We start from the raw sequence: 14,500 nt of genomic DNA, 5'->3' as shown, positions 1-14,500 counted from the left end.
TTCGGCGTAAAGGATGGCAGCCCTCTTGAACGCTGCTGTGAACGAGTGCCGAAAGATTAGTGAGCCTGCAGCACTCATGACGACTGGGGAAGCATAGAAGTAGCACGTAGCCGGCAGTCAAGTGGAGCGTGTCAAAAAGTTCGTCAAACCAATGCCAATGCCTTTAAACAGAGAAAGAGAAACCCGCGAACGGTGTCTGCTCTTCCATGAACTACCGATACTCCCCGCAAGTGCCGCCGTTCTAAGGGTGCCGCCGCAAATGGGAATAGCGGCGCTTCTATCAATTATCGACACCCCCCATGAGTGTTGCATGCACTGTAAGACTCTCAAAAATGTTTAAAAAACCCTTCCGAAAAGCAAACAAACATGCGGGATAGCGAAAAGATACGGGTAGGACCATAGAGCAAACATAAAATTGTAACTACGTTGTAGCTCTCGTTGGTATCGCTTTTTTTTTTTGGCGGGGCCATGTTTTGGTTTCGATTGTAAGTCGACCCCCCAACTTCAGACTTTCAAATTTTAAAAAAGGGGTCGACTTACAATCGTGTAAATACGGTAGGCTGGGCTTACTTACTACAGCAAAAAGTATGCTTACTTCCTCTCGAAAAGTCAGAAAACAAATAATACAAGAAACCGTAGGCCACTGCAACTAGAAATATGAACAGATGTGAGCGTTTATAGTGAGAACAGTGCTTCGCTCACATTGGCAAGATCCTCGGCATAGGCATCCAGGTCCTCGACAAACTGCCCCAGCAGAGTGGCACAGAAGCTTGGATCAGCGGCCCAGAAGGGACCAAGCTGCTCCAGAGCCTCGCCCGTGCGCCGGGCCAGGGATTCCGACGGGGCGTCAATGTGCCACCCAACGAGGATGTCAACGGCATCGTGGAAGTAAGATGCAGCGAAGGCCTCGGGGTCCTGTTCCGCGGCCCACAGGGACAGTGCACATGCCGACAGCAGCAGCTCGCAGTCCTCAGCTGACTCAAGCATAGACTGGGCACGACCCATCATCGTCTGCATGCAAAAAAAACAAAAAAAAAAAAAACAAAAAAACAAAGGTATCACTGACTGGCAACTCCCGTTTACAATTTTTCAGTTTTAATCCCCCACATAGCCCAATGTCACATTTTTCATATCCTCAATTGGACACCGCCGAACTGTGATTTAAGCACGGGAAAGTTAACACAACAGGCGCAGTACCATTTCTTTAATGCTGGAACCACTCGTGGATAGTTCAGGAAATAACTACAATGAATAAATAATTATTTTCTTACTATAACAGATTTCCTTTTCTTTTTGCAAATATAATATGTTTATCGTATAATGCTCTCACATATTTATGTGGAAAATTGATCCGAAGTGTGGGGGTGTAATTATTGTGTGGAAAAAATTTTCCCTGTGTAATTAGAAAAAAATTTTCATTTTCGATGGCAAATATGGGGTGTGCAGGCATTATGCGATTAAATATGTAAATACTGTATTCTCCATGGCCAAAACAAAAAGCAAACTAGTTGTCCTAATTTTTTTCTTCAAGTGGAACGATGCTTGGGCTTTTGTAGGTTTAAGAACTCGCATTTAAGTCAAATGGTCAGTTGAAACCATTCTCCCATACGAAACGTTCAAAATACAGCAAGAAATGTGTACGTATGCAACAACTTCACAACTTTCAGTCATGATAAACTTCAGTGACATCCTGCTATCATAAAGATCTTGCAATTTATTGATAGTACAGTGCCTCAGTGTTACACTTAGCTAAGACAAAAACAAGGGAATTAAAAGGAGAGCCTTCTAACCTGCAGAACCTCAGCAGCAACTTGGGGATTCCCCTTCAGCACCTGCAATTGAAAAACGAAAACTGTGTGAGTACGTGAAACCACTTTGTTTTAAATAGAGATAAAAGCGAAAAAAAATGTGGCTAGGCACATATTTAACACTAAAATAAAATGCGCTTGCTGCGCATCGAATTGCCGTTAACCCTATCACGATCAGCATCATCACCTATCTTCTCAGAAGAGTCTCTTGCGTACTGCATAGCACCTTTGAAAGCATACTGTACACTTTTAATAGGTGACAACTAGGGGTGTGCGAATCTTCGAAAATTACCTAATATTATATTTTTAGCATTCGTATTCAATTCGAAAACTAGGGCTCCGAAAATTTTCGAATGTTCAATGGATACAAATATTCGAAACAAATCGAACATATTTCTGGCTGTGCGGGAGCAAACATGGTTCTTAGAATTTATTTCTATGTTATCTAAGAAAGTGTCTTCGATTTTGTACTGAATTTTGCAAAAATTTCATGCTGCTGGCGAAATTTAGCCTGTAAATCACGCTTGGCCACTTGACGTACAAGCTGTGCAGAACAGCCAGCCTCTCAGTAGCAAGGGGCACAGGTTTGCAAACAGCGAGGGTGCACTCTTTTGCAGCTCCCATCCGCAATGCTGAGGTTATTGCTTGACAGCAAATGCAATGAGTGATGACAGTTACAGGGTCAAATGCCTCTGAGTTTGCAGGAAATTGATGCGGTGCGGCATAATAAGGCACAGGTTGGCGAGAACAGACAACTGTCATAAATTTAGTTTTCCAACGCTAACATGAGCCAAATACGTAATCTTTTAGTATAAGAATTTACTAGTTCAATTTTTTACAAATGACAATGTAATTGCAATGTTCCCACATGTTAAAATAAAGCAATTTGTTAATAAATGCATATGCACATTGTTATATCGATGTTAAGTATTTGTATTCAAATCGTATTTGAAAATTTTGAATTCGCACACCCCTAACAACACCCCAAGCATGCCACTGCTCTATATATAGACTCTTTGAGAATGACCGGTCCAAGTGCACATCACTTGCAGAAACAAAAGCTGCCAACAGTTGCTTTTAGCTCAACAAGATGCACATCACACACGTGCATGACCGGGTATCGTGAACACACAAAGACCAGCTCCCTGCACAGATGCTCCCACAAAAGGCAGGTGCAGTTTGCCAACAAGCACGCACACATACAGCAAGTGGCCTGGCACAATGACAGCATACACTTAGTAGGCACCTCGCTGCGCTGAAACACAAGGGATGATCACAAAACAGCAGCGAGTACCATGTTCCAATGAAGTGGCGCTCATTCTCACTCAGTAGATCATTATACAAGCACACACGATCCAAAAAAAAAGAAAACCTGGCAAGTTGTCCACTAGGGTCTCGAGGTCTAGGACCTTCCTTTAACACAATAAATGAAAAGTCTAATGAAAAGTCTAAAATGTCATGCAAGTACTAGCAGGCTGCCTGATATGCACTTGCACAGAGTCCCTTATTGTTAACAGTGCTCATTTTGATGAGTGCGGCGCAAAAATATGAAGGTCAAAAGCAAAGGAAATGACACACTACATTGGAGGCGACTTCACTGAAGCCAACAATATCAACACAGATGACAAATGTTAGCCATGCATAAATTTCACCATCAGAGAAAGACTTATGTTCTCAGCAGCTACTGCTACAGTGGCCTCACATGGTCACCTCTTGCAGTAGTGTTCGGTGTGCCGATCAGAAACGGTGCTTGTATTTTACCATTGCAGTAATACAATCAACGTCCGATTTTTCGGACTTCCGAGGGGCAGCGAAAACGTCCGAAAAATCGGGCAGTCCGAAAAAAAAAATGAATGCATGCCTTTTTCTGCCCCCAGCGACTCAAATCGCCACCCACACGTCCCAAATAGCTCTGCAGGCCTGCCAGTACATTTATTAGGCGTATAAGTGCTCGTACTGTGATAGGAGACGGCGGGTGCACGCGTGTGTAATTAACGAATACCTACTGTGTCCCGTGACAATTTCCCCTTCCCACTCTTTGCATGCTTCACCGCTATACTTCGCGTGTGCTTCACTGCGCAACAGTGCTGCATTGAGGCGAAGCGAACTTTCGGAAAGCGGCATCATGCAACGCGTCATGCTTCCAGAGCTTCCAAGACACAGGCGATGGTTACAAAGGCGGAGTCGGCGCCATTGATAACAGCGGCGAATTGTTTGAATGGAAAACACAGCCCCGACCGGAAAAAAGCTTGGGAGCGAACGTCGAAGCAGCTAGGCCTAGTGCTGCCGCGGTGGTGGCTCGGCTGCCAGCGGATCTGCGTGCGAAAGCGCCGGTTAGAGGCGGCAAGATAATCTAGATGGAGGCGGTGGTGGATACAATTAACGCCGTTTCGGACCCGCGGTCATAGAAAAAAAAGTTAAAAAAATCGGACTGCCAAGGTTTTTTGCATCCGAAATTTCAGACGTTCTTATACATTGACTCTATGGGTACGTGGCCGCGCCGCGAAGGCGTACGAATTATCGGGAATGTCCGAAAAATCGGGCGTCCGGAAAATCGGTCGTTGACTGTACATCCTTCAGAATTTTTCAAAAGAATGCAGGCTTTATACAGATGAGGGCACAATATGTAAGTGCTACAACATTGACTGAGATTATGCATGCTTGCTAGCATGCCGAGTTGTTAATGCCTACTGCCTGAAAAGCAGCGAAATTTTTATGGGGGTTGCATTTCCTTTCTAAGAAAATGAAATCTTCTAAGTGTCTTTGTTTGTGCTATAAGGAGAGTTCTGAAAGAGAACCCACACAATTGCGAACGCACAACAATCAACATCTAGCAAGTTTTCTTCTGCATAGAGAAGGCTATGAAGGGAGGACAGATTCTAAAGCAATCTTTTTATTTTTGAACCAAATTTCATAGAAGTTGATATGCTTGTTTAGTTCCTTCTTCCAATTCTAAAAATGCATTATTTTTTCTGCAAGTTCATTACTGCAGGGGTACAGTAAAAGGTCTCTTTTTTATAACAATGGACAAATACCCACTGCACAAAAATATACAAATGGCACATGAATCAATGCTAGAAAGCATAAGACAATGAAGGAAGCACTTTTATGATTGAACCATCATTTCTTATTTTGCACCAGACTGAACTGCAGCATTTTGAACATGTCCACGCAGCTGTCACACAAGACAAATATAAAAATTTTTAAAAAGAAACATTTTTTAAAAATGTGCTCCCTATGTTCTGTGCTTCAACATCTATCTTCACGTGCCAAAAATAATTATTCTTCTAAGTGTGATGGGTACTGACATCACAGTAAAAGGGTGGCTGGGTGCGCAAAATTATTTTGAGAAAATGAAGAAAACAAACAAATCACCTGCCCTATAGTTTTAAACTTATATATTATAGTTGAAATATCGACATAAGAGATAAGCAACATGGCAGATAAAGAGAATAATAGATGCAGATTCTGAAAGTGCAACTTTCTAAAAATGATTTCTCGCTAATTTTTAGACTGTCCCCCCCCCCTCCCCGGTAAGGGGAGGAGTTGGTCTGAGACAAAAAAAATCACAAAATAACTATTTTTCAATCCTGTTATTTCCATAATCTAACTTTCACAGCTCACCTGCCAGGAAAAAAAATTGCTCAAAATACTGCAACGTTGAGCAAAAAAAAGAATGCCATATGTGTGTATCGAGATGCTTCGTTTCGCCCAATAAAGAGTAAAAAAAAAAAGGACAATTTTTCACCGTGTGCCATTCCCAACCAACTAGCCAAACAGCAAACACTCCTGAACTTCAAGACAGATTGCCCCTTCCCACCCTCTCTAACGAAAATCCCTGCACATGCCTATGGAGCCAGAACTTCTGGTGTCAGCAAAATGGTTATTATCTGGGCCTTGTTGGCATAACATCATACTAATATGGTAAGCGGTGCAAACAGAGGGCCAAGAACAAGCTGCTGTCCTTTTGTAGTGTCTGACATGCGTTTACATTGTTTACTGTACTTTGCGGTGCTTGTTATCTCCACAGCTTATAGCCCTCATGCCCTTACAATGCACCCTTTGAAATGAATGCCCGCCATCTCACCAGACTTTTTATCTTGGTCGAAAACGATACTCCGAAATGCTACATCTCTAGAGGAGTTTCCACAAGCTCTCTCCAAATCTTTCAAAGAAACCTTGGGTTCACATATGACAGTTTTAAAAACTAGCATATTAAGGAAATAATGGTCCATTTGTTTTTTTCTTTTTAGAACAAAGCTTTCTTTGCGAGCCTTGCTGACCATGGCTGCTGCTGCCATGCTGAACAGAGCATGTGTATGCAAAAGCATGTTTGCACGCACCGGTTTCTATTATTAGACAAGATATGCAGGAATGAAAATGGCGAATAATAGTAAACCCTATCACTTTCTTTCACATGTTACTTCTCAATGTGTACACCACTCTAGAAACATCACACCATCACATTCATACTCGCGACAACACTGGGTATACATTCTGACACCGTGTATCGTCAAGATATTCTTTTGCATTTTGGCATACCTTGCAAGCAGTACTGCACATAAACACAAACACTGTCCAACATTAAAATTGTGGTCTGTACAGCGCACAAACAAACATTGCATGAGATTACGCAGAGCATAGGATGACAATAAAGACAGTTGAATGCATCACATATAGCCTTATAGCATTTAAACAACAGCTTCACAAAAGCTTCCCTTCAAGGTTCAAACATGTGCGTTGGATCCGCGTAACTTTTTACAATCTATTCACTTTAGAAAACAACACAGACGCAGGCACAGCTGAAACGCAGGAACAAGAAAGTAACCATGCTTTGTACTGAAGTATTACTGTAGCCTCACCTCCAACAATGCTTTCAGCAGGCAGATACGGGACTCATCCGGAATGCTTGTGTCATATACATTTAGTAGCCAGTCCACAAACCTGCATGTGGACAAAATGCCAACAAAACTCACTCCAAATTTTTCTGCAGCAAACATACTACTTTACGATGGTGTGTTTTAGCGATCTCACGTACAAACGTACTAACCTTAGGACAATGAAAAATTACTATGACTAAAGCTTGAATTCACTAAGACTTGCTGAAGAATAAAAAATGTTACCTTTAATTTATAATATTCTAAGAATGCATTAGCTTTCTTTTGTGAGGTATGCTGTGAACAGACATTTATCTCTCTAATTGCTCAGTAGTTTGCCAAAAAGAAATGGAGACGTTCACGAACTCTTCTTTTAATGTCAACAATGCTGGACCCTGTTCTTATTCCCCTTTGTATTCAACTGCACCAAGCTGTTATAACAACCAGCATAAGTGACAGTAATGTCATCAAGGCATGTACTGCAATACACACATTTCCTCCTTGCAGGAGTTTTTAACGTATGACATGTATAGCGTAGATGAAACAAGCACTTGACAGTGCTACCTCTCTTCCAAAAGAGTGTAACTGCAAACACTGAATTATTCATCCCTCTACCTACTGGTATCTCTTGCTACATCTAGCATGTGCAGTATCTTGAAATGCTGTCTTCCATACAGCAGTCACCACAGCGATATCTATAGCTCTGCCAACTCATTTGTGCTCCTCTGGTTATCTCAAAGAGTTTCTCTCTCAGTTAAGTTCCTACAACTCCCCTACTGCATACTACACCAGGTCGCTGACATTTGATCTTGATAAACCCTACAGTGGCGCCTGGTCACCTACGGACTAATATTGTTCACATCATTCAGTTAAAGCCACACATCCCAGCCCTTGGACTCTCATCAGAACTGCTGTTCATGGTCTTACCGAAAGGACTGAAGACTAAGGCATTTGGTCAGCTTACACCAAGAAAGATGATGTAAAAGTTTTGAAGTGCCATCCTGGCAACTGTTTTGCCAAGGTGGCTTCTTTTATCTTGTATGAGTAAGTAGTTGTGAACGATGTTTTCCCACAAAAAAATACCACATATTTTATGCACAGCCCTACGCCACCCTTAACCAGTGCTCTATGTAGGACCTGTAAGGTACCCTAATTAAAACAAATAAGTAAATAAATAAATGAAACAATCACCCCGTTAAGTAAAACGAAAGGATTTAGAATCAAGATATCTTTTTAGTGAACATTTCGGGCACAGAATAGACTGGTCCGACAAAGATGGTGGACAACAATGAAGTTCTCCATTGTTCTGTCTTCTTTGCGGTGACTCTTCTATGCCCAACACGTTCAATTCCGAAGACCACTAGCCAGCCCAAGGCCATGTCATTTTAGCTGTTAATGATTCAGGCAGTGCAACACAAACAGCAGCCCCTCCTGCTTCCAACTAAATGGTTACAGGTGTGTCTCCAGATGGGCACAGGCACGCCAAGGTCCACTCACTCCTTGGCCCTCTCGCCGAGCAAGGTGCCATAGGCAGACAGACAGGCAGCCAGCTCGTTGCGGGCATCGTGGGGCAGCCGGGTACGCTTCAGGGCCTCCTCGAGCACACGGCGCAGGTAGCTCTGGTGCTTGGCCACCCAGGCCGGGGTCAGGCGCTCGCGGGCCTCCCGCAGCGCCCATGCCGGGACCTCACTGTACACGTGACCCAGGGCGCCCCACAGGTCGTCGTCCCCTGGGGCACACAGCGACGGACACAAGTCAGCATATATACAGGGACAGGTAAAAAAACGTCACAACATGGTCATTTTTATTATCGCAAGAGACGCGGATAGCTTGCTGTGGAAAACTACATTTTCCATGAACAGAGGCATACTCCGTTTCTGAAGAATAATCTGTCAATGTAATACTAAGCGAGTATCACTGTACAGATGTACATTCTCTAACTCCCTTATTACACAAAAGCACGAACAGCGAAGAGCAAGTCCAGAAATCATGGCATCGGCAAAAAAATTTCAACTTCTTGTAGCATAGCCATGCAATGTGGAATTACCTTAATGCATGACATAGGTTGAATGGGCATACATAACCTGCAACACTTGATTACAGCCTTCACACCTAGGCTTCGACATATTTTTTATTTCACGGCGCCTGCAGTGTCCACGTTTTTGCTCTCAACTGTACAAAGTTACGTATTGCACAAACACCGAAGGATTTCGTGAAATGACCAGCTTTACTGAAGGTTGACTGTCCTTAGTTCATTAAGGCAAAAGAAAAATCTATTAACATGTCATTGATGTTGTGTCACAAAACATTTTTTTATATGGTAGCTGCATTGTGAGAGCTTCATATCAGAACAAAGACATAAAAAACTTACACAGGCCAAGTTAGCCTTCTGATGGCAATATTAGCACATCAATGGCAATTACTCATTTTTACTATCAAGTGTATATGATATATGACTACACCAAGTAACAGGGAAAAGTATTGGTGTTGGATTCCGAGATCCATGCTTTGCCAATATTTCCAGTGATACATATGGACATATTTTACTAATCGATGCAGGCATGCAAGACCAAACCATTCAGCATTTGTTTCAATGGCAGTTGAAATATTCAATATACAGTAGACTTAAACAGAACTTGAAGAGGCAAAATAACATGTTCCGTTTATTCAAAGTTTAATTTAAGCGAAGCACGTAAAAATCAACAAGAAGAGCTTTATTTAAAAAGTGTCCGAGTGTTTACTGTGGTGAAAAAAAAAAGCTTTACTGCATTCTGCTTCTCATATTGAATCTTTCTGTTGTGCAAAGGTGGTGTTCATGTGCGAAAGAATTCCCAATCACTTGGCACAGTTCTCGCATTCAAAATAACGGTGCAGACTTGCAACTACATCTCTTGCCGTCTGGTCCAAAAGCAGTAACATGCACTGGAACATTAACATCTGTATCTTCATCAACAGAATCATAGTCTTCTGCACCAACTTTACTGGTACAACTTTAGACTGTCTCCACAGAGCAGGTAACAAAGGCACCATGTGAGGCCTCTCATCCCAGGTTGTGTGGAAGAAGCAGTAGTGGCAAGAGCCTGCGTACTTCATAGTGCTCTTTTCCTTATCAGGGATCATTACTTGCACAGTAGAGTACTTATGACCTCATGGCAGAAACACTGGTGCGATACTGCAACCTTCAATTTGCATTAACTTTCCAACAATTGCCAGATGAATTATATTTTCATTATCTATAGCATCAAATTTGACATGTTTGTCCAATTTTTCCTATTCCATAAGGTGATGAGGTAGCTGGTAGTTCTATTTAATCAGAGTTCACAGAAAGTTGTGTTTCATGTAGCCCAAGTTTGCCAACACTGTGCCTGTGGGCGGGCTACCGAAGTTAATACCACTGTTCCTTTATCCGGCATTTCCATTCAAGCGAATTTTGTCTATCTGGAGTACACTGCAACCGGCAATCTCTTCTGCGATAACAGTATAGTTCTTGCATCAGTATCCTGTTGCATGCTTTGTTTGGTGATGCTTTCGTCAGAATTTTATGACCTATAGTGAGTGCAACAGCATAATTTTTGTTATCAGCAGTTATGCCTAATTTCTCCTATCATTTCTACAGTTGGATTGCATTTATTCGTACTGTTTTAAAGTCATCCCTATTTGCACCTCAAGTCTGCGGTACGCAAAACAAAAGGAAAAAAGGAGGTTAGTGCTGATAGTCAAATGTGCATTGAGAGGAGCACAGCAATGACTAACCCATAGTAGTGTGGCAAAAACTAGTGATAAGCAAAAGAAAAAAAAAGTGTTTATGCAAAGTACAGCGGGCAGGAAAATGAGGGCACATAGGCTTACTTCCACAACCCATTATCTTTGGCCACAAAGATAAGCGAGGGAGAGAAAGCTTTTCACCGCTGTTCCCTTCACAGCTGATCGCATATTTTCCAGCACAGAAATGTACCTAATGGATGCTGCCTTGGTAACACAAACATATTTGGACAATGGAAACAAGCACAAAAATAATAGCAACGAGATAGGACACTGGAGGTGCTAGTTTGTGCCTGTTAATTTTGAGCTTGTTTCCACCACCTCAATAGGAGGAATAGATTAGCCCAACAATGCACACTGCTAAGACGCAAACATTTTGTAGCAAGCAGTTTTTCAGTGCCACTTCTCCCCGGCAAACAGACCAACTCGCCAAATTTAGCATCTCCGAATTGGTATGAAACAAAAGCACGGAACAAAATAACCATCAGACAAGCTTGTAAAAAGGTACAGCACCACTTGCCAAACCAAGTAATTCCAACCGCAGCTGTCATTTATTTTAATAAGGCCTGATCACCAAGACTCAGTGGTATGGCAGTGAAATAGGCTTAAAGACCTATCAAGTTTAACCGATGACGAGACACTAAATCCAATTTTCTCTACAGGTAACGAGCCTCTTTTTACCCAATTAAATTAAGGACATGAAGAATGCACCAGGTATAAATGGGCATTGGTGAATTAACAATTCTTGCGTCTTTGCATTCCACATGGCTCCGTAAGCATGGATGCCCATCCTCATTTCTACTCTGAGCTGTCTGCTCTAAGCGCTCTCAAGTGCAAGTCCTGAAAAGGCCTATTACCACAATGTAAGAGGGGCACTGAGATGAAAGGGAGCAGCAGACTAACATTCACAGAACCATTGCAGGAGAAGCATAGGTTGGAACATGACTTGCTGATGCACACAAAGTACATCTTCCCTTCAACACAGTGTCAAGCAGTACCTTGATTTCACTGTAAATTCAAGGACACTTAATGGTCTTGAATGCAAATAACGCATTCATATTGGAGTATCATGTCTGCTTCCCGATAGATGGCTAGCAACTTCTCTAGAAAACTTTAAAATTGCGTGTTGGCGAGTTCTGTATAAATTACATTCACACAAAGTAAAAGTCTGCATCCGTGTGGCAAGCTTTGAGTGCACAATGTTCAACAGCACAAATGTTCACAGTTCTATCCAGCTGCGAAAGCCACTGACATGATTCCAACTGTCAAGGCACAGCTTTCATAACAGAGAAGTTCAATAGCACAGCGGTGCTACCTTGCCTGCAATCATTACGTGCCACAGGAAACAGCAGGAACAAGTAACGACAGACTCTACTGGATCACAAATTCTAGCTCATGCAGACCTCACCACTTCTGCCTGCATAGTTGACAACCAGCCTTGCACACACAGGTTTTCACTGCAAAAAAGAAGTTGCACTTGCTCCTCTCTACTGCTGCATTAGAAAGAGTTCTCACAAAAGCCTTTCTTATTACCTATCGTGGCAGCTATAAATGAACTGCTAGCAATTCTTCCTCCTATCCAGCCTTTTTCTTTTTATTTGATCTCCCACTGGGAGACACGGACCCTCAAACGTATCAGACCGCTTTCACTAAAACCAATCGAAAGAAGAGTTCAATTGTTTGGAGTGCCGGACAGTTAGTGCAGGTGCTGCAATAGCCAAGCATGCAAAAACTAAAAAAACACAAAAGAATAGAAAAGGCAGAAATAAATCACCTCGCAGCCACCTCGCACGAAACGGACGATGCATGCAGCCGGCTGGCTTCTGTTTATGCCACGCATCGAGCCTGCTCCCGGCTAAGGTTAACCCAGTGTGTGCTTTGTCAAGTGCGACAATGAGTGCATCACTCACTCCGCTGAAGGGCGCTGCGGTGCTCAAATCACATCGCTGATGCAGAAGCACTGCTCACTATCTTTCTAGGGAAATGTTGTTGCAGCATCGCAACTGCTATGGCAACAGATATGTGTCCGTTGGTTGAATGAAAGCAGGCTGACTAAATGTGAACAGGCAGCTATATGCCGTAAGAGCTCCCTAGGTAAGATAATGCAGCCAAGTGAAAAGCTGATGTATTGACATTTGAAAAATAGCAACACAGGTGCATTTAATACAACTATGTTCAACACTGGCGCAACGACGGCTGGTTGCACAAAACGCAAAAAAAAAAAAAATTCCGCGTTTTTGTCTTTATTTTGTGTACGTCTGGCGTTGGCGTCGGGAAAAGCTCGCGCTTCAATACCGTAGTAGTTTGCAAAAGTGTACGGGCACACGTACAGAGACGCGCGAAATTCGATTGCGCTGAGCGTAGTTCAACGTAACCGTCGCCGCATTCTTTTGTTGATTTGTCCGACTCGGAAGTTCCGAAACACGTTCTACAGGGCTAATTAAGCTTGATCGCGCGTACCCACGTGGGACCTGCTTTGCACAGGCTTCGCGCGCAAAGCTCAAACCTGCCAATTCGCAGTTTCCCCAACACTACTGACTCGCGAAACACGGAAGGCACGCCCCTTCGCCCTCCAATGTTACGAGACGGCCAAAGAAGGTATTGGGTGACGGTGCGCGCGAAGACGCTACATTGCGCTTCGGTTCGTTGGCTTTCACTGTCGATGGCAGTACTACTCATGCGGGCCAACACGCACCCACGTGGGACGGGCTGTCGGTCGGCCATCGGTTTGCGGAAACAACGAATGCTAACAGGCTTTCAAACCGACGCTGCGCCAATCCCACGGCAACCGCATGCCGCGTGTTTACAACAACGGCGAACATCAAGGCCGTGCAGCACAGCTTTGTTGCTTGCTGAGGAAATGGGAGCGCGGAAGCGCCACAGCTCTTTTTAGGGGCAGCCAAGCTGACCACCCATATTCGCGGTTATCGCCGAAGAACCGCAAAGACAAGCGCTAAAGATAGCGCGATACAGCCAGTTCAGAGGGCGAACCGCAAAACATCGTGACGCGACAGGGAAGCCAGACTAACGGTCGCGTCTTCGCTTTGGGTCCCTTCCCCGGGCTTCGGCGACAAAAGAACACGTCCGAGAGCACTGGCGAAGAGACGCACAGATGAGCAACGCCAATTCGCGCGTTCCCTACGTCTCGACGTCGAAGAGGTGCTGGGCCACAAAAGTAGCCCGCCTCAACGAACACGTCACGCGGCGACTCGATAAATAAAGGAAACAAAGTTAACAACCACCGCCTCCTGCGACTTTGTGAACGCAGGACCCACATACGAGCCAGTCACCTGATGGTTTCTTGGAATCTCCCCGGCCACGCGACTTGGAAGGCGCGGAAGAAGGGGGTTTGTGTTCGTCGCGCCGAGGTGAACCATCGGGCGTACGTTGCTTGACTTTGACGCGGTCCTGGCGCCGAAACACGAGTTGACCGTGGCCGCCACCGCCTTCAGAGTTCTTGGCAGCTGACGGCCGGGGGTTGTCCTTGCGGTCGGGGCTGCTGGCGGCGGCGCCGTGGTGGGATGCGCGCGGACGTTCCGACGCGCGCTCGGAGCCGCGGCGATGGTGCGACGAGACGTAGTCATCGCGGCGTTCGTCGCCGTGGTTGTGCGAGGTCCGAGTCCGCTCGCGGCGGGACTCCTTGGACTTGCTGACGAACCAGCGGCTGCCGCTCATCGAACTCACGAAACGCTCTGCGATGAGTCTTTTTTTTCTCTCACACGCGCAAGCAGCGTGTCACATTGCTCAGCTGAGCCGGGTACAGCCACCAGCGTGACGATAGCGGAGTACGCAGCGGTGATAATGCACGGACGCCATTAGCCTGTGTATCATTGCAGGAACGCAGTAAAGTCAAACCATAACGTAATTTTAATATAACACGAGTAACAACTTGCGAACGTCTCATATTTAAACAAAATTTGTTAATGCTTAAATTATTTATCCATAGCACACAATCTCAGTGAAAAAAAAAAGAATTCGTAACTGACTTTTTGGATTGGATTTTAGTGCCTTGATTACAACCTCATTCCCAACGGTAACAAACGAAACCGAAAT

At 44.0% G+C, this 14,500-nt stretch overlaps 1 protein-coding gene across 4 annotated transcripts in view; it reads right to left on the bottom strand.

Moving 5' to 3' along the window:
* The window catches only part of nonC (serine/threonine-protein kinase Smg1), a 117,741-nt gene extending 103,459 nt beyond the window's left edge, over positions 1-14,282 (bottom strand). For 2 of the 4 annotated variants that reach the window (XM_075702352.1, XM_075702353.1), the window contains exons 1-5: positions 13,738-14,282; positions 8,183-8,414; positions 6,671-6,752; positions 1,791-1,832; positions 703-1,011 (exon numbers count right to left, since the gene is read on the bottom strand). In XM_075702352.1, the coding sequence (XP_075558467.1) occupies positions 703-1,011; positions 1,791-1,832; positions 6,671-6,752; positions 8,183-8,414; positions 13,738-14,122 (1,050 nt within the window). In that variant the 5' untranslated portion in view covers positions 14,123-14,282. Of the gene's footprint in view, positions 1-702; positions 1,012-1,790; positions 1,833-6,670; positions 6,753-8,182; positions 8,415-12,221; positions 12,341-13,737 lie in introns of those variants that run through there. The other 2 variants (XM_075702354.1, XM_075702355.1) reach the window with 2 other exon arrangements.
* Between the last annotated feature and the right edge of the window lie 218 nt (positions 14,283-14,500).

The sequence above is a fragment of the Dermacentor variabilis genome, chromosome 8, assembly GCF_050947875.1.
Source record: "Dermacentor variabilis isolate Ectoservices chromosome 8, ASM5094787v1, whole genome shotgun sequence".
NCBI lineage: Eukaryota > Metazoa > Arthropoda > Arachnida > Ixodida > Ixodidae > Dermacentor > Dermacentor variabilis.
The sequence above is the reverse complement of the archived record's forward strand: the minus strand, read 5'-3'. Positions and strand labels throughout refer to the sequence as shown.